The 20,910-nt window shown below is 40.9% G+C and overlaps 1 protein-coding gene across 2 annotated transcripts in view; it reads right to left on the reverse strand.

Annotated features, from left to right (window-relative positions):
* The window catches only part of KLHL29 (kelch like family member 29), a 405,699-nt gene that overhangs the window by 130,981 nt on the left and 253,808 nt on the right, over positions 1 to 20,910 (reverse strand). For both annotated transcript variants that reach the window (XM_055810705.1, XM_055810704.1), the window contains exons 4-5: positions 12,652 to 12,793; positions 11,348 to 11,890 (exon numbers count right to left, since the gene is read on the reverse strand). In XM_055810705.1, coding sequence (XP_055666680.1) covers positions 11,348 to 11,890; positions 12,652 to 12,793 — 685 coding nt within the window. The remainder of the gene's footprint in view (positions 1 to 11,347; positions 11,891 to 12,651; positions 12,794 to 20,910) is intronic.

Genomic DNA, 20,910 nt, shown 5'->3' on the forward strand with positions numbered 1-20,910 from the left:
CTTATGGAAAAGTTGTGCTCTGCCAGTACCAAGAGACGACGCATGACGTATTACAGGCCTAGGATGAACATGGCTCTAGCTGCCTGTTCTAACTGACATGCTTACTTTCCAAATTTAGGTAAGTCAGGGAAGAAATCTTACCTAACAGACTTGACTGCTGGTTAGGGTTCTTTAAAGTAAGACTTCAGTTTTGAATAGAAATGATTCTGTGATTCTGTATCTGTGAATTGTCTTTCTCACATACTAACCACAGAATTATATTCAAAGATGTCATCATGTCTTTTCCTTATTATGATGTCTATTTTTACATATTCTGTTGTGCATCTAAGGTTTTAAGTAGAAGTCTCTTCATCTGTTTTTGGGAGCTAGGTTGAAGGTTCAAAGTAGGTTCCTTGAACTCTCCTGGTTCTGAGTTCATGGCTGATAGGCAATTACCATACCCAGCCAAACGCTATCTCATTTTTCTTCCCTCCAAACTTGAAATATTAATTTCAGTGTCTTGGCATAGTTCCAGACTAAGTAATTATAATCTAGATCCAGACTGGGTAATTTTAAATTATTTCCTTAAAGCCACCTCTCATTTCATTTGGATGCAATATGACTTCCCCTTTTTCTGTCATAAATATGCAGTGTGGTCCCACTCCACTCCAGGGCTGGCTAGCTCCCGCTGCAGTGTGAAGCTATCTTAAAAACACAACCTTGCTCTCAGTGAGCTCAAAGGCACAGGACACAGCCCATGTTACTAACTCAACAAATGCAAAAGGACTTTGTATTTTTAAATTAGGCTCTTTCTCTTAACTGCCTGTTAAAACATAATTTGATATTTAGAATTTGTTTTCTAAATATGTTAATGCATTATTTCCAGACACCTATATAGACCTTCAGTATATAAACAGCCCTTCTCTACTTACTTTAAAATACAAAAAGAAGACTCGGTCTCAGGAAATACCAATTCTTACTGGAATACTGAACCTAGCACTCCAACATCCAAGAATTTGGACAAAAATATTTGCCAAAATAATTTCCTGGCTTTAGTAAAATTCTTGATTGAGTTTACTCTTAAAGCCAAGAGGTGTTCTCAGCACCACTTTATCTCTATGAAAGAGAAGTAAAGCATCCCTGAGTGGTAACACTTAGATTCACTGCACATGGTTTGCCTATACGGCAGTTCTGAGAGAAAAAAAAAAAGAAAAAAAAGGTAAAGTAATGATGGCTTATCCAAAGGCATAAGTGGAACTTCCAGGGAAGGGCTGTAGAACTCATTTAAATTCTCATAAAAGAAAATCTTACTGGTGTGGGGTTTTAAGACGTTGACTGCTCTTGTAATGTACTCAGTTTCTACTGATGAGCAGATTTCACTGTCCCTGAATAGCTGATCCTTGGACAGGATGCCAAGTTTGCTTTTACCATTCTTGCAAGTAAAATACATGAAGAAACACGTTATTCTGGAGCTACAGGAAGATGAGCCTCTATTCTTGCTACATTTTTACAAATGAAAGGGAGAATCCTGTACTTCTTCAGAGTGCAAGGATTCCATACATACTGACAGTTAAATATCTGCATCTGTCTAAACCTGAAATCACTTCACTGATTCCTGCTGGAGGCACCTGCCATACATCTAGTGAAAGTTCTTCTGAAATGCTCCTGAAAAGTGTTTTTCTATTTGGATCCTCAATATGGCTTCCAAATCAGAGCTCTAACCATCCTACAGAAGTATAAAAAAAAGCCTCAAAGAAATGCACTGTTCATAAAACAGCACAGTTTGGCCATGATAGGAGTGTATCTAGCAGAGAAACACCTGAACCCCAGCAAATTCGGCCATCTAGAAAATTCACATCTGTAAAGAAGTCTGCACAGCATGCAGGAAAAGGCAAAGAGCATAATCTCCTATTTCCTAGGTTACAGGTAGTAGCAATCTACTAGCACTGCTCCTCCATCTGTTTTCCACAGGATAGTAGTGCTTTGTGCAAAACGATCCTTGACTTAAAGAACATCCACAGCTTGGGGATGCAAGGAACACTTCCCTCTTCATTCACAAGGAAAAGGTCACACAGAGGAGCTGGGCTTGATATTGGCTTTGGATCCTGTATAAATCAGTCAGACTGAGCAGGAGTGTCAGCCCCTATTTCTCTTAAGAACTCTTCCATTTTAGCCAGTTTTGTCTTTGAGGATCTTCCTCATCCTCATCCAAATACTTCAGTGTGCACATTGAGGGACAAACCACATTTTTACTTCCTCTGAAACATGTTCTCTTGAACCCTACATTCTTGGGGTTTTTTGATGTTGCAATGCCAATGAGCACTGAGCAAAATATAACGTATAAAGTCTTTAGATGAACCCTCCAATCTGTTTTAACTCCTTGGAAAGTATCACACAGTCACTGTGCAAACCTGACTAAGTATCTTGGCACCTTGTCTAGTCAAATGCTTCTGACTTAATTGTTGGTACACATAGGTGTATGTATATATTACTGTTTATACTCCTGGTCAAATACTTATCTTGAACCCCCTGATTTTTCAGCAGCTCAAGGATTTTTTTGATACACTGATAACCACGTACAACACTATATGCTGTGATTTTCTGAATTTAATGTGACTAAAGTTCATGCCATTTTTACTTGCACGTCTAGATGAAGCAAGTTTTTTCTATGAGTGATTATTCCTGCAAGTTTATGTACCTCCTTCCTAGTAATGATTTCATTACCTTATGATACTTTCCAGAATATCTAGGCTGGGAATCTAATGTAATGATTTGTACATATTAAGATGGATCTATATAAAAATATCTTCTTATCCTCACTTGGTACAACCAGAATCCTGAATATATGCATAACACAAAACAGACTGAATGCAAGAACCTTAACCAACGTACTGTGTGGAAAGAACTTAGCAGCATATCTTTGTGACAATGTACAGGAACACAACATACAGAAACAAGTATGGCCGTTGCTGGGAAGAATTTTCTTGCATCGCATCATTCAAACTGCTGCCCAAATTATATCCTACTTAATGAAAGAAAAACTAAAGAAAAGAATGCATTACTGCCAATGCTTGTGAACGTACAAAATGCAAATCATTCCTGTCCTTATTGTATGTAACCTGTGAACACAGAAGACATCTGAAACAAGCAGATTTGTGGGATGTTACACCCAAACTAGTTTACTGACAGTTATTCTTGCTTTTGCTTCAGCCAAAGTCCTTGCATGCACTTCAGCTATTTAAAGACAAACAGTTAATTTTTTAAAAAACATATTATGTCCACAAAATCACTCTGAAGATTCAAGGTGTTATGTAATCCCATGTTATTATTATTGATTGCAGCTCAAAGCCTAGCCTCGCCATGGGACAGCAGAGCTTATCATCAGCAATCTCAAGGCACAGCAGGGTAAGAGAAGTTGTTATTTGCAAATGTTTGTTTCACAGATCTGTTTAGATTTTTTTAGTCTAACATGGGACAGAATCGTTCTTGTTCTGAATGCAACAAGACAGAAATCATTCTTCCTTCAGAGTTCAGGCACTGCTCCATGGAGGACTGCTGATTACAAAACCAAAGCATTTCCACTTTCTTGTAGGGAAACCAAAAAAAATCTGCAATTTAATAAATTCACTTGTCTGGAGATGTCCAGAGATCATAGAATAGACCATTTCGAGAACATTTATGTGCATACACAAATGCACAGTCTAGTTCCTGATGGACCCAGCTTGTTCAGTTTGGACTTAGCATGGAGTCCTCATTCTCTGCTGACTCTCTGTAGTAGCTATAACTTGACTGTCCATTTTTTAATTCGTAACTGCTAAAGAAGCGGAATTATCCTGCTGTGAAGAGGAAGAAATCTTAGTAGGAAATTCAAGGAAAGGCCAAACTTGTGAAGAGAACTGAACATTCAGAAAAGGTAGCTCTAAGGTGGCTCCAGGCACATGAGGACAGCATGAAAGGGACCAGGTATGTTTCCCATTGCATCCAAACGTTTGGGTGCAGACAAGGTTTGCATCCAAATATGTGTCAGAAGTTGAACAAGACACGAAGACCAAGGGAAGATAAGGTCAGAGAAATCAGAAATGAAACATAAGGAGTTCTGAAAGGAGATCAGAGACTCTGTGAGTGCTCTGGACAATTAATAACTTTCAGAACATCCAAATGCTCTGTTCCAGCTCTGTGCAAAGGATTTTTGGAACAGCATCTGGATGGATGGATAGGTGGCCTGCCTGGAAATTTGGGCTGTATTTACAAAGAGTTGCCACTTATGTATTCTGTGCCAAAATGGAGCCTAGATTTTGGTTATCATCCAGCCCCTGAGAAATTTTGCATTTTGTAAGTATAGTGTTGTGTGGATGGGAGAGAAAACAGTTATGCAACAGAACTCTGCTGCCTCTCAGACTTATTTTTAATGCATTTAGTGGCCACTGTCATGGACAAAACCATATTTGTAAAGAAACCACATTCTAAGGAAAGCATGTCTTAAACTTCAGCGTGGGAAGAAACTCAAGATGTCTTCAAATGTAACAGTGTGTAATTACCTAGGTGGATCTGCGAGTGATGACATAATATCACAGAGAAAAATCAAAGTTCTTCAGCTCTGTACTTTCAAGAACAGATGAACTACAGTTGCAAATCTGGTGCTTATTTAAAACAACAGGTATAAAAAAAAGCAGCATGGAACAGATGTTTTTTAAGAGCAGTTTCAGGGTGTGTTAACACATTTTGGCAACCTCACATTTATTTTATTTTTTCACAAAAATCCTCATAAAATATTGGTAGTGGTGGGAGGCTCCTGCTCCAGTTGAAACGTGGAAATCTCTAGTCACTGACGTACTGAGAGCTGTCAGTCAAAAGAGAATTCGATGACCTTCTTTACGCTGTACATTTAGCAAGCCATGTTCTAGGACTACTACAAGTCCTCTTCTACTCTTCAGTGCACTAAGTCACTCTCTGTCATGACCTGACCGATACTGGCATTAAAAGACAGGTCAGGAATTACTGAAAATATTCCATCTGGATGGAACACAAAAAGGTGAAATGTACTTCAGTCTCACTCAAGTGATGCCTTAGATATCCTCATCAACTTTGCAACTCCATTAAGATTATTCTAATGACAGAAGACTATAATTAATCTTGAATAAGATTTGATTTTAGAGGACCTGTTCAAGCAGTTTGCTGTAAGTTCATTACTGTGTATGAACATGCTAAAACATGAGTCGGCAGTGTGTCCTTGCGGGAAAGAAGGCTAATGATATCCTGGGCTGCATTAGGCAGAGTATTGCCAGCAGGTCAAGGGAGGTGATCCTTCCCCTCTACTCAGCACTGGTGAGGCCATTTAGAGTGCTGTGTCCAGTTCTGGGCTCCCAGTACAAGAGAGACATGGACATACTGGAGTGTCCAGCAAAGGGCCACAAAGATGATAAAGGGACTGGAGCACGCCTCCTATAAGGAAAGGCTGATACAGATGGAACCATTCAGCTTGGAGAAGAGAAACCTCAGAGGGATCTCATCAATGTGTATAAATATTTGAAGGGACAGTGCAAAGTGGAAGGAGTCATGCTCTTTTTGGTGGTGACCAGTGACAGGACCAGAGGCAACAGGCTCAAACTGAAACACAGGAGGTTTCCTCTGAACATCAGGAAACAGGTTTTTACTGTGAGGGTGACTGAGCACTTGCCCAGAGAGGCTATGGAGTCTCCATCATTGGAAATACTCAGAAGTCATCTGGACGCGATCCTGGGCGAACAGTTCTAGGTGGCCCTGCTTCAGCAGGGGGGCTGGACCAGAGAAACTCCAGAGAAACTTCCAACCTCAACCAATATGTGATTCTGTGAACTCCTATGTGTCATTACCAAGCTGAGCTTACAAATGATCACTAGTCATCTGTACCATTTAGGCTGCCCCAGAAAATCAAGACTATCTTAAGGAAAACACAGTAAGAAGCTTGTACAACGCTAACAGACTTCCATGCTAACCTAACCCTCCTACAAGAAATAGGAGATAGAATGAAGTGTTATTTCTATTGTAGACTTCTTTTCCCACAACTATATGCATACATATTCATATGTATCATAGAATCACAGAAACACAGAATGGTTTGGGTTCAAGGAACCTTAAGATCATCTAGTTACAACCCCCCAGATATGGGCAGGGACATCTTCCACTGGATCAGGCTGCCCAAAGCCCCATCCAACCTGGCCTTCAGCATTTCTAGGCATCCACAACTTCTCTGGGCATGTATATACATGTACACAAACATATTACATTTTTTTGTATAATTTTTAATCTGTAATTTTTATAAACTATCTGTTTATCAATCTACCCATCAATATCTATTGATATAAAAATAAGGGAGATTTTCCTAAGGTTACACAGGCCATATATTCTGGTGCAAGACAGAGAACTGAAAACTGGCCTTCTAGAGCCTGCATCCCACAATATCCTTTAATTAATGTTATTAGAATTCCAAACGCTAGGTTGCACTTTGAATTTAAACACTCCCCCACCACCCCCAGCATTCAGGTCTAGAACTAAGTACACTCACAGAATTGCAGGTCAAGCTGAAACCCCTTTGAAAATTCAGCCTTTTGTGAAGAAAAAGTTGATGGTTATTGACAAAATGTTGTAGTCTGCCTTGTTACTATTCATGATTAAGGAAAGTAAATATTGTCTGAGGTCTAATGAGAATTCCAATGCAATAAAGTCAAGTGTGAAGGGTGCAATCAATAAGTGATGATGCAACAGTATTCGTTTGTAGTTTTGTTATTGTTTAGTTCATGGTATTTGGTGATGCTTGAAAATGAAGTGTTAAGAAATTAGTCCTACAAGGATTAACATTCAGATTTTATTTCTGATACTGTTATGTTTCCACAGTCATTACATTCTGAACACTAATTAGCATCTGATTTCTTTTCCCACTAGTTAAGGACTGCAAACCAAAGAATTATAGAACAAAAATACTATGGAAACAAACGTCAATATTATCCATGAACATCCACAAATTAAAACCCATGATGTCCATGGCTAATTTTACACTGCAGGAGAAAGTGCTGCAATGAAGAACTGTATTTTCCTCATTTTTTGTGCTAGCAACTACACTTCAAAGTATATCAAATTCATGAAGAAAGTGCCTTTTCAAATGTATAACAGATCCCAGGATCCAAACTGGAATGTTTATGTCCTACATATCGCAGGGCTATCCACCAAGGGCTCAGTTTTGGATTTACTACAAGTCTCGGATATAAAGAAGCATATTGCCCTACGAAAAAGTCAAGGACTATATCTCAATTACTCAGTTATTTCTGCGAAGAAACCAATCTCTTCCAGTCCTTCATCAGACTGATTAATTTCTCTCCATTTGGGCTCACCAGGATTGGCAGGCACACAGACATCGGTCTCTGTCAGTGTGCCATGGCACGGGGTACCAGTACCTTGTGTCAAAAAACGAAGGGACGACTGCTGTCCCTCTGTCTTCTCTGCAGGCATGTTGTGCAGACGACAACTTGTGCTGGCACACCGTGCAGCCTGAAGATACTGAAATCATGCCTGAATATTATTCGCAACTCTGTATTTTCTGAAGAAGCCACTTAAAAAACTGGCTATGCAAAACTTCAGTGGATCTTCACTGAATATGTTCACAATGAACACCTTCATGGTTCTGAATATTCTGCTTTATTAATTGCCCTGGTATTTAATCTTTAGATTACAGAGCAAGACTTAGGACACGGAAAGAAAACAAGGGCTGATTCTGTTCTAAAATATTAGGTTACATATCTGTGTTAAGGTGACATGGCTTTTGAAGTCAGCTAGGAGTATTTGGCATAAATCCTATCCAAAGGGCAATCACAAGCCAAACCAGACAACTCTTGACACTGCTGTTGATCGTGTGTGGTGAAGGATCCCATGCATTTCATAAGGCAGCTCTACATTCTTCACACATTGCTAAGAGCAATAATTACATTGAAACATTATTTATGTCTCTCATAATGTGACTGCTTTATAAATTCACTAAGTAAATGGATCATGTAGCTAAACTTAACATTCATATTTAACATATTACAGAAGCAATAAAAAATCCCTTCACAAAATATAACCCATCCAGACTAATCCATGCAAAAAAGTATTTTCTTACAAGTAGTTTCAATGGAATTACTTAGGAATTAGCTGTGACACTGTAAAGAGAATGACACATCTGTTTTATATGAGTCTTGTTATCAAAATGTATTTTTTGCAGAGCCATGGAAATGACTCAGTCAAGTAAATGAGATCTCTTGACCTATTGCAAATGAGATTGCGTACTAGCAGTGCCTTTAACTTTTGTTAACATATTTGTTTATTTTTGCTTAGAAACAGCCAAGTAAGAAACCTAGTTCCACATGAAGACAGCATAATATGGCCCAAACAAGTACACAGCCTTGAAATGACATAAATTTCGGAAATAAAACATGACATTTCAAATCAGCTCCCTAATAAAGTCTAAAAATATAAGAAAGTCTATCATGCTAGCCAGCAAGAACTGCTCTTTCACTTAAGGGATAGTTGGGTAATTATTCAAACCTGCACAAGACTGGATTGTCAAGTGAAATAATAATACAGAGGATCTCAGGATAATGAGATAGATCTTAAGGCCATTAGCAGTGGCTCTTATTATAATACTGGCCAAGGTTCCCCAAGAAAGAGAGAATATTTAAATGAAACTTTTAGAGAACTAGTTTGAACTTGTGTATTTGAACAGCTTAGTACTGTCTCATAGTTTCCATTATTTCCTGAAGAAAAAGGTGCCTATCATGTAAGACTGTGAAATCAGTCAGGCTTTAGAGACTGAAATCCCTGAGGGCAGAAATTAAAAAAAAAATAAAAAATTTGAAAATCGAGACAAATTGGAATCCATACAGTTTATACTAAGAATCTTATCCTAGCAAAGTTTAAAGGTCTGGTTAGACACCCAGTTGTCTTCATTTCCTGATTCTTTCTCTCTCATTCAAAACAACCAAACCCAACATGTATCTTCTTTAACTTTAGATTTGACAAGAAGAACTATAGCTTTAGACACAAGGACTTTTGAGTTTGGAAGTGGAGGAAGAGATTACTTTTTCTCTACAAAATAGGTCCTGCTTATGAGACATTTGTATATGCATGCTTTGTGATCTTGCATTTGTTTGTTTTTAACCACTACAGCAACAGGAATAACTCAATAGCTGATGGTCATAGACAAGCTAGCTAATCCCTGGGAAAACAGTTGTCTGGCTTGCAGTTTATAAGGGACAGTATGGCCAGTGTGTCAGCAGTTGTCACAGATTAGAAATACTGCTTGTTTTAATATTCTCCTTATGAGCTTCTCCTAGGGACAAAGGTTTCCAAATACCAGACCAGAGCTAGGTCTGACGTGCCTGGCATACTCTAGCGAGGAACCCTCCTCCTCACCTTAATGAACACCTCCTCGGCTGACTGCACTCAGTGGCACTTGGACAATTAAGACAGACTAGGGTTTAGAGCAGTTTAAGCAAGAATGCTGACTAAGACTTTGCAAATCAAACATTAAAAGACTTATTAAATATTTTATGATCTTTTTACTTAGGTTCTGATCTGAAGTTTACTTCATCTGCTAGCCAGAGATATGCTGAAGGTTAATTGATGGAAGAAGAGTAAATAACAGCTGATGCTGCTGGCCCTAAGTATGCAAGGCATTTAAGAGTATTCCTAACCTCAAGTGTGCAGTCACTGACGTGCTCATTTGTCTCACTAGGTTAGTGTCACTAGGGCTCAGATATGTGATCAAATTACCGCAGCGAAAGTGGTTTAAGCTTATGTGTTTTCCCTTGTATTGTGTATTTGCACGTCTCCAATGACACCAAGTAATCCTTTAAATTGTGTTAATTTGATCATGTATCCAAGTATCCAGTGCAGTAAATTGGGATAGGTGGCTATGAAAAGTGGAGATGACGCCTTTTAGAAGACAAATAGCTTCCATGGAGGAGAGAGACATTCAACAGAAGTACTACAGCTCAGTCTACCAGTATTAGAATATAAATCTCTCCCCTTTCTCCTTCTGTAACTTATAAACCTGACCTGACAAATGGCTTTTGTGGATTTTGATTTTTCTTAAAAGGGAAAGAATTAACAAAACTCTTACAAACCAATTGTTGGTCTATTTTTGGCTACCTGACTTGGCTGATGTCAGTTAAAGCCCATCTAGATCTTGAAGAAAAATTCAGAAGCTCACCATCCAGCAAGCATTCTCATCATATTTGGGGCTTGGAGTTGAAAATTTTAACGTGGTCCAAACATCTAGCTTTAGAAAAGTACTGTTGAGCTTGCGCCTGAACTCCTTTTTGAGAGACATTTGGTAAGGGTTTGCACATACCAAAGTACAATTTATGTAATGAGCAGGAAGAGTTATTGGACTAACCATTTTTAATAGAGATTCCTTGTCTTTAATACAGAGCTACACAATAGAACTTAATAGCTTGTGGCAAGTAAATAATTTACACATGGATTGTGCCTGAATACAAATGTATACATAAAATATCACAGACTTAATGAAGGTGCTGTTTTTTTAAAAATCAATGGAATTGATTTTGCTGATAGGTCTGCATTTATATTTCTGTAAGCTGCATTTCGCTTTACCTGCACATGTGGCACAGTCGTGATTTTTAAGGGAGGCAGGGAAAAGTCTGCAAATGAAATTAGAAACTAAATACACAGAGCGTAGGTATTTTTGAAGTGTCTAGGGTAAGGCACTCGGAAATAACACTCCAGTGTGACCCAATGGTGTGGCTCATTTACAAACTACTTATCAGAAAAGGTCAACCTCTCAGGAACACTCATGACTACTCAGGGTGTTTTGCAGCATTTGAGCCCAATGAAGCTGGTAATGAAGACTTTTCCCCTCAACAGTGAACATTTTGGGTTGTTCAGCTTCAGTCAGCAGAGTGATTTGCATTTGGCTTGGGCTCCTACCAGAGGGGGAAGAAGATAGCGGCTGAATGAGGAGGTTAGTGTTGTGACTACCGCACAACTGAAGCCAAAAGGAACGTGGTCGGATGGGAGCAGAGGTGTTTGTTTCAGAGAGGGAGGGCATGGGATGACGGCCCCGTTACCATTGGGAGCACCAGCTTGTCTGCCAGGCCCAGAAGCTGTTTTACACTACAAAATACGTCCACACCTCACCCCTCCTCTTTCTAATGCACTGCTTTTATCATTGCTAATTCATAAAAGCCACACATTAAAGAAAAGCGCGGAGACAGATGCCGGAGCTGGGCCAGCGGGCCCGAAGACAGCGGTGGGGGGCAGGGGGCCCACCGCTGTCCTCGGCCCCACCACCTGCCCCTGCCTGTACGCCCCGCGGGGCTGAGCCAGCCCGCCTTACCTTTGGGGTGCCAGGGGTCCGTGAACTCGTACTTCCCCACGCCGATAGTCCGCAGCATCTGCACCCCGTTGTTGTTGTCGGGGCCCCCCGTGGCACTGGGGGGCAGCGGGGCGGCCGCCTGCCCATTGGTGGCAGGCGCGCTGCTGGGCAGGGCCGCCGAGGGCAGGGCCGGTGGCGGTGGTGGCAGCATGGGGCAGGCCAGGTGGCCGTTGCCCACTGCCCCAGGGCCCGGGTGGGCCACCGGGCCCACGCCGCTCATGGAGGACATGCTGAGGGGCTGGCTGTTGGTGTACAAGGGCTGGCTCTGGAGGTTGACCACCATGTTGCTGAGGGGCTGGGAGGGCTGCGGCTGGAGCTGGTAGTGGGCCGGCATCAGCGGGAGCTGGGGGGTGACGTGCGGAGGGAGGGAGGGTGTGACGCCGATGATGGGGGCCTGGACGTTGGCGGCTGGGCTGAAGGTGGGCGGCTGCGTCATGCCATAGGAGTGCGTGATCAGGGCGGGCTGGCTGCCGGCCGCCACTGTGGTGACCCAGGGCGCAGCACCTGCGGCATGAAGGAAGGCAATCAATGGTGGTGGGGTTCAACACGGGGGAGACCAGAAAAAAAATAAACACCCCCAGCCTTCCCTGCCTGCACACCCGCCTCCATTACCAAATTGTGCTGACGAGCCCTTCTCCTCCGTGATATCTACAGCGGTTCAGGGCCTGGAACCATTCTCAGCCAGTAAGTGCATAAAACCGCTATGGTGATGCGAGTGCAATTGTTAAAAATACTCATCAGGTGACATGCGGCATGTTTGCGGCTTTATGTATTTTGCGCTTTATGCGGCTTAAGCACACGCTTCCAAGAAAATTAACCTCTTTCCCTGCCGTGCTTTCACGGCTCCCTGACAAACACTCTGTGTGTATAATAACGGTGCTCCAGCCACTACAAAGAGATTGTAATTAGGCGTCTGGCATAGTAGCACAATGTATGATATGTGTCTGGAAGCTGGAAATCATTTCAGGTAGTTCTGGACATAAAAGAGGTCTTAAAGTATTACAGAGTGCCTTTTCCTCTAGTGAAGGCAGGGAAGGAGAATAAAAACACCACTCTAATGAACTTGCAGGCATCTTAATACATTTATATTAGCCCCAGCACAGAAGAAACTTGAGGGGTCTTTACAATGAGAGAAAAAAACCTGCTAAAGAATAAAGACAGGGCTCACAATGAAGTCTAATTTACGGAGGTAAATGGAGATAGTGCATTGAATTTGCTTTGAATGATTTTCCCTTGTAGAATTACAAATAAGATTAGAAACATACCTGGGTTTTCATTCTCCCTCATCTGTTTAGATGGAGGCTCATCAGTGTCCCAGGGTGTGGACTGATTGATGGGTGTCTGTCCCCACCTGACGCTTGTTGCAAGTCCTTGAGGCTGATTTTCAGTCTTGGAAATGCAAGGCGTCTGCCAAAGAGAGAGAAAAATACAGAATAAAAATGTTTAGACTATTGGGAACAATTAAAGTTTCTCGCAGCTAATAGCTTACTTGTTTGTTTGTTTGTTACAGGCCAAGAAGATATCCTAAGATCTTTAAATATCATTCTCCTCCAGGCTTGCATGGCAAGTCCATATAGAAAATACAATATATTTGAAAAAAATATACTTCTGGAAATTTAATAGATCAAGCTTAAAAAAAAAAATCCCCAACAAACTAGCATTTTCAGAAATAAGTTGCTTCTTTTACCTTGAAAATTAACATCCCCCCCCCCCCCCCCAGATATGGTAATATCCATTCAGTCACAGCTCACATAAAATGGGACAATCTTCTGTTTGCTCAGTCTGTTCCAAAAATAGTGAGTTTTGTTTAGCAGAAGACAGAACAAGAGAGACTTATTTACAACCACAGGACAAATTACTGTAGAACAGTAAAGAGAAGGCTTAGTATTTACTGTCTGTCAACCCTTAAAATTGAATGCCAATAAAAAAAAAAAAAAAAAAAAGAGCATAACAGTCATTGGCCACTAAAGTGAGTATGCTGGCAGTTCTTCAGAGATGTTAAAATAACTGTAAAGTAGGGGAAGGACTGGGGCTAAATAATCATCAAAGGGGATATGATCTGAAAGAGATTTCTTGATAAAGAAACTATCACATGTATTTAAATGCTAAGCCAGTCCCCCCCCTGCGGTTTTAAGAGATCTTCCCAAACAACCATGCCTTTGCTGAGAAAAGGCCTGTAGAAAACAAGGGTGCTCCAACAGGTCTTGTTTATTTAACTCTGCAGTGTATTTCATTGCTGGAAGATTAAAAGTTTTTTTGTTTTGTTTTTACTGATGTCAGAACCTCTAAACCAAGAAAACGGAACCAGCTGCTTATTGCTGAATGCGTATTGAGGGCTGAAGTCATAAAGAACAGGAGACCAGTCTGAGCGATTGCTTGTTTGCCTTACATCTGGGAAGTAATTTAGCTCTAAGATGGAAGTAAGGCAGCTCCATAAATGCCCTGGGTCACATAGTACCAATGAAATCTCTGTCAACACCAGCAGCATTTTTCCCCTATCACCAGTACCTCAATCACCCTATGAAAAGAAGTCGTTAGCAGACCCATTTATGACCTCTGCAAATACATGCACACCTTCCCAAGCCCAACACTCATTTCTCCTGTCTTTACATCCATTGGAGGTGCCTGCTTCCTCCTGACCCTCCCTTCTCCTCCAGCAATACCCTAGTTAGCTCTTCTGCCCTGCTCCAATGCTCCCATCTTCATCCAAGCGCCTCTGACATCTCCTGTCACCCACTCCCTTTTCCACCCGAGCTTTATCCTCCTTGGGCTCTGGGAGTCAGGAATTCTGGGTGCAGACCTTGGTGGAAGATAGGGTTTTTGCTGTGCTGCTCTCTTTGCTTCCATAAGCCACATTGGGAATATTTTCCTTGCTAGAAATGCTATACTTCATTAAATGCAATGTTCAGAGGGAAATGTGATTCTTAGTGTCTTTTTCTATAGAATCTTTAAGTTAGAATTTTCAGCTTGTCTCCAAATTATTACTGTTTTTTTTTTTTAAATGCATCAATTTATTTTTTTCCATGGTTTTGGGGGTCTTTTTGTTATTTAAGGTGGCTTTTTGGTTGTTGATTTTTAATTTATTTATTTTTTATTTTTTTTTTTATTTGTCATTTAACTTCTCCAGATTTTTTTCTATTCTACTGGCACCAAGGACAATGATATCCAGATTTTAGATTCACATTTCCTTCTGCCCCCACCATTTCGATGACATCTACAACTTTTGCAGCAGAAAAGTCAGGAAGGCAAAAAGAGAGGACATGCAGACAAGCAAGAGCTTTAAGATTTGTTCTGTTGTATTCATGGCAAAGAAAGGGCAGGAGGAAAAGAAATAAATCTTAGTTTTGAAATGCTTTCTATTTATAAATTGTCCTGAGAAAAGGCTTAATCTGAACACCTTTAGCTTTTACATTGTACAAGGTCTTTGACAGGGGAGGATATAATGCTGTTGGTGGTTTACCAGTTCATATTAGCAGTATCCCTTTGGATCTAGCTAAACTGTTTAACAGTGGCCAAAGCACTCTACAGTAGAAAAAGAAAGAAAAAAAAACCCAAAAGCACCACCAGCATTCTCTGCCTATATATCAGCTAAGATACTTCCCCCAGAAACACTACTATTTATCCTGAAGAAAAGCTTTAAAAAACAGTAAATGCAATATAGAGAACTGGGCATTTTTATGAATCATCAAAGATAGACAGGAGGATTCAGAACTCAAATCATGCCCTGTACATTCCACATGTGGCACCTGTGTGCTGCATTTCTTTGTTGTATGAACTGGGTCTTATAAGTGGGTTTGAAATACATACTTCTCATTATTGTGTGCATTGTCAGGATGTACAGCATCTTGTGTAACTTTGTTACATCCCCAAGCTGCTTTAAAACAGTGTTGATCTAAAATAAGGAAAAAATATTCTTGTACCTTAAATAATACAGAACCACACACATGCTATAATTTTAAAGGAACCCATATGTTCTGTACAGAATGGGTAAGAAAGGGAATATGTGACAGAATTCTCCTAAATCCTACAAAAACCAGTTGCCTGTTTTGCAACTGAAAGCTTGCTTTCCAAAAAACTAGAGCACCAGATCAGACACATTTAAAACTGGTGGAGTTAGCACCCATATCTAGATCTAAATTCCATATTCTGAACATTTAAAAAGAGGAAGGAGGTTTGGATGTTTGCTGTGAATAAATACTTCTGCTCTGATTCCACAAAATGCTAGTTTTAAATTTTTTTTTTTTCCCCACTAAATATGCTCACGAACCCTGCTTCTTAGAGGCTCAGTGGACTTAAATGCACAAGTCCAGCACATGGCTTTCAAACTGTACTCCTGAGCTTGTATTTATTTAATCAGAAAGAGCTAGAGATTAGTTGGTATGAAATCACAGCACACATACCTGAAACATAGATTAGACAATAACGGTGGTGAAAAACAGCTTACTGAACTTCTTTTTAAAATATATATATATACTTCTGGTCTCTGATCTAATTTCTACGTTATTTTTCTTAATACATGAAGGGTTACATTACAAGTGTTACATGTCTGATCCGATTGCAGCAATTATTGATTTGCGTATCTGGAAAGCAAAATTATTTCCAGCGTTATCAAACAAAGGAACTTTCTGTCCATGCGCTCAGGCACATGACAGCACTCTATTTGATGCCTTTAATGTACAACACAAATGACCAAAAAATGGCCTGTATTATGCTAGTTGTGCAGGGGGAAGAGATGTGTTCCATTAGTGATCTGCAGACTTCACAGAAACTAATTGTACAATGTTACACTTTTATCTTTAGCTTTCATGTCAGATACTTGTTTGAATTAAACACGAGACTCATGAAAAAAGGAAATGCATTAGAAAATCTACTGGGTATACATTTAAAAGTACTGCCAAATGTCTATTTACATGAAAAGACAAGAAGGTTTCTGAAAGGTCTGTTGAAGCCTGGCTAGTCAACAGCAGCACTGGCTATTTAATTGCCTGAAATTGATGGCAGCCTACAAAGATTACTAACACAATTATGTGCATCTTTGTAGTACCCCAAAAATCCTCAATCTGTGCTCTTTGTCATGGATAGAGTACTCCAAATCCAAATCTGAGGAATTTTTTCCTCTTTTGTTTGAAATAACTCTTAAGAACCAATAAAAAATTTCTGCTGAAGCTTGCACTTCACCTCATGCCTGGCACTTCGAACTCCAGCAATGAGCAATCTCCCAGTTTTAAGGAAATTAACTGCAATACAGATGTACAGGCAGAATGGAGCAAGATGGAACAATTTCAGAATTACATGAGACTAACACAGACAAGTTGCCAGGTTGTCGATTTTTTTGTAGCTCTAACAGTCATAAACCATGGCCCATAGGCAACAGTAATTGGTGTACAGCTGGTCCACTGAACCTTATTAAATTAAAACATTAAAAACCTTCAGATTCATGGGGCTTTTCAGAATATCCACAAGAAAGTTCGTGGGTTCACAGCAATCAGCTTGTGCTAAAGATTGAGAATCAGTGATTCAGTCTATACTGCATCAGTTTACATGGTTACTATTAGGTGTTCAGGAGGCATAGCTACAGCTAAGTCTGACTTCACATCCAATGTTTTACAAATCTTTGATGAAATAAGATAAACTTTTAGTAAGACCTTGTTTACATCAATGGAAACATAAAACCTCCTGTACTACTACCAGTATTACAGAGTATGTTAGTGGAATTTAAAAAAACCCAACCGAACAATGACAAAAATCCAACAACAAAAATGCCACTACAATCTTCCCCAGGCTCAACATCACCAAACACATCCTGGAAGGTCCTTACAAACACATTTGAGGAATTTCCCCAAAGGCTTGCAAAACTGCTGACATACTTCCTGCTATGGCTTAGAGTGCTAAGACCTATTCAAACAGTTGCATGAGCAAAAAAGAACTAATCTGGATAGAGGGAACCTATTTGTGGTTCCTAGCGACCAAAATTATTTTACTAAGGCCTTCATTTAAAGTGATGGATGAGAAGTAGCGATTCTCTGTTCCAATTATCCAAAAGAGATTGGGAATGGCAGCTTAATACTAAGATAATGTATCCAATATGCAACCCACTCTATTTTCTCTCCCCATTGAAAATAAAAAGGCTAAGACACACGCGTGCATAGAGGAAAACATTCCCTCCCACAGATTCAGGTTTTATGGCCTGTCATGGTTAAAAGCAACTTGAATTTAATGAGGGAATTCCTTTTAAAGCCGTTAGCTATGCCTTGCTCTAACAAGTAATGACTGGTTGGGTTTTAAGCCTGAACATGTCTGGTGTTCTAAAAAGCTTAGTGGCCTCTGCACCAAAGAGTTTATGGTCTAATTTGTAGTTCACGCTGCTGAATACTGCATGAAACAGGTATTGTGTGCATGAGGCATGCATGTAAAATCTGAACCACATCAAGACAGATCTTCATCTGGGACAAATTCCTATACCGTGTTGGACAGGATCCCTAGCACATTTCTAAGTCTAGTCAGAGGTCAAAAAAGCTCTTAAGGATGGATGCAGTGCTTTTAAAGATGCAGTGATGACAGCATTATCTCCCTAGCAGTGGCTGTTGGGCTCGGCTATGGAAATGAAACCGTTGTTTTAAGAGATGGATGTACTGTAATGTATTAAACGCCTAAGAGATATGGACAGGCCAGCATGCAAGAGGAACAGAAAGAGCTGTTCTGTAGTAAAACCTCATTCAAGAACTTGCTCATGGGTGGAGAGAAGAACTTATCTACCTTATAGTTCCCATCACCAGGCAATTCTGCGATGACACAGTGTTGTTTTTCTCTTTCCAAAGCTAATGTGGGAGCAGCAAGAAAGAGAATAATACAGTTAACTCATAGGAAAAATGTTGCTACCCTGCATAAAAGACAAAAAAAGCCTGAGTTCCCTCTTGAGTGGAGAGAATAACTTAATACTGGCATCTTAAACACCATCCAGTGATGAGCCATCAGGCAGTGTGAGCTCTGGAGCACTAAGGTAAAGCCTCCAGGCGAGACATGTGGCTACGCAGGAGGGTACAGTCTGCATCCATTCCTGTTTTTCAGATGGTTTAAAGACACTCCCCACCTGGAGGTTAATGATATGGGCTAGGAGAAACCCATGAGTGCAGTGGGGCCCATGTCCCTGTGTCGGATGCACTCACTTGCTCTATGTGAACCTACTTTAGCAGGGGGTTGGAATAGATGATCTCCAGTGATTCCTTCCAACCCTGACCATGGTGTGATTCTGTGACCCCTTAACCAAACTAGCGGTAGTTTGGTACAGGCTCCAAAGGAGGTAAAGTCCTGAGCTGTAGCCAGGCCAAGAACTTCTCCAGTTTCAACCTGTTCTCTGAAAACCCACAAAGGAGCAGAGTGACACAGTAAGCATCGATGTGATGCAGATGGGCTTGGAACACCAATCATGCAATTAATACATGAATAGCGGGTGGCTTTCCCAAGACTCATTTATCAAGGAGCAAAGGAAGTTGTGGGTACAAGGAGTCTCATGCATGCCTTTCCCATCACATGTAATTTGCTTATGAGCCAACCACTTTATTCCATAAATATGACAGCCTAAGTGAGGCTCCTTTGAGCTCTTCCAGCCAGGCAGCACGGCTGCATGGTGGTGATCTCCCCTTGAGCTGGGACACCTCTCAAGGTTGCTCCTTGAGTAGAGAGACCTTCTACCAATGGCAGATCTTTGGTGACTGATAGCATGCTAAATTAATGCTAATAAAACATTACTAATCCAGGTAGCTACTCAATATTAATTACTTTAAACTTTGTATAGATAATCCCATTAGACATAAAACATTATCCATGTTTGAGACTAGCTGCACCTAGGCTCCATAAGGAGTTTAGAAAGCAAGAGGGTCCACTCTAAACCTTGTGACTCAATAGAAGGGTCTTCCTCACTCTGTATTTCTTCTATTAGACATAAACCATTGTCCAAGTCTGAGACTCAAGATTGGACCTGGCCGCATCTAAGCTCCATTAGGGATTTAGAAAGCAAGGGGGTCCACTCTGAACCTTGTGACTCCATGGGAGGGCGTTCCTTACCCGTTTGTGTCTCTGGTCTGTCTGAAACATTTTAACTTAATTTTCCTTTCCACGTTTCTTCCATGCAGTAATTAATAAGATAAACTTTGCCATCAAACTTATTGAACCTTGGTAAATCACTGTTAAAATTTTGTTAAATTCCATTGAACTTACTGAACTACCTCAATAAAACACATTTCTGCTTCTCTCTTCTGAGTGAGATGCATTCCACCCACTCATGACAGTCCCAGACAGGCACAGCACAACTACCTTTACCCAGCCCTGATCCCCGCTCTATGCATGGGGGCTTCTCACCCCCCAGTTTGTAAGCTGTTAAGAAGGCAGATGCATACACATGTCCAGCTTCTGCCCCCCACCAGCATCAACCGCATATTTCCTGGACTGAGCCTCTTCGCTATCTCATTTGCATTTCTGCCTCAGTTATCCTCCTAAAGGAGACAGTCAGCCAAATTCCCAATTCTGACCATGTAATGGAAGATAACTCCACACTGGGAATGGGTCAACTGCTACTGTCTCATTAATCCTTCCTAAGGCTCGCTATTGACATTGGCTGCAGGCTTGCGGATGCAAGAGGAGGAATGAGGTTATGGAAAAGGAGGGATAAAGATGGGATAGAAGGCGGCTGTGGATTGACCATAGGTGGTATCGTTCTGGTGGCTGCACTGCTGAGGACAACCACTGTTCTCACACCAGTGCTCCAGTCAGGTGCTCAGTATTAGCTGGGAATGAATGTGGGACCATGGAATGATATAAGTGCTTCACAAATGCCACTTTGTAGTCTGTCTTGGCAAATTACACCAGCAGAGGCTCAGGTACTCACCCAGCTGCCTTCGTTTCTCAGCGAGAACATCAGGGAACGGAGCTGAGGTATTGGACCGAGGTCCCGGCTGCGACACTTGCTGCTCCAGGACACCAGGGACATCAGCGCACGACACTGGGTTCGAGCACAGAAGCCCCACTTTAGCCTGAGCAGAACCTCCTCTGCTAACATGGTCGGCATGCAGATCAACCCCAAATCAGAGCAAAGCTATGAATGCAAAATCATCTCACAACGGAGGAGAAAACGCGCAACATCAGGAACAATGCGGCAGCACGTACTACAGAGAACATGCACTGCACAATGCAAGAGGGCTCTCAGAGATCCTGCAGGCATTCCATGGTAGAGACAGATAAACCCAGTTCATCATAAGTGCTTTTTGTCAGAGGGCAAAAGAAAATACGGGTAATAATGGAAAAAGTGCTTGTCACACCAGAATCCCAAGAGCGTACAAAGGATGTAACCTTTGTGTACTGGCAAAGCTACTGAAGAATGACCTAACGGCAGACTGCTTGAAAACTAAACATTTATCTTGAATGCAAATGCTGCCCATTGATAGGTTCAGAAGTCACTCCGTATGGCATTTTGTTCCCAACTTTCTCATGGATTTCTTTTAATTATCCAAACAGGATCCTGAATTTCA

The sequence above is a fragment of the Falco peregrinus genome, chromosome 7 (genome assembly GCF_023634155.1).
Source record: "Falco peregrinus isolate bFalPer1 chromosome 7, bFalPer1.pri, whole genome shotgun sequence".
Taxonomy (NCBI): Eukaryota; Metazoa; Chordata; class Aves; order Falconiformes; family Falconidae; genus Falco; species Falco peregrinus.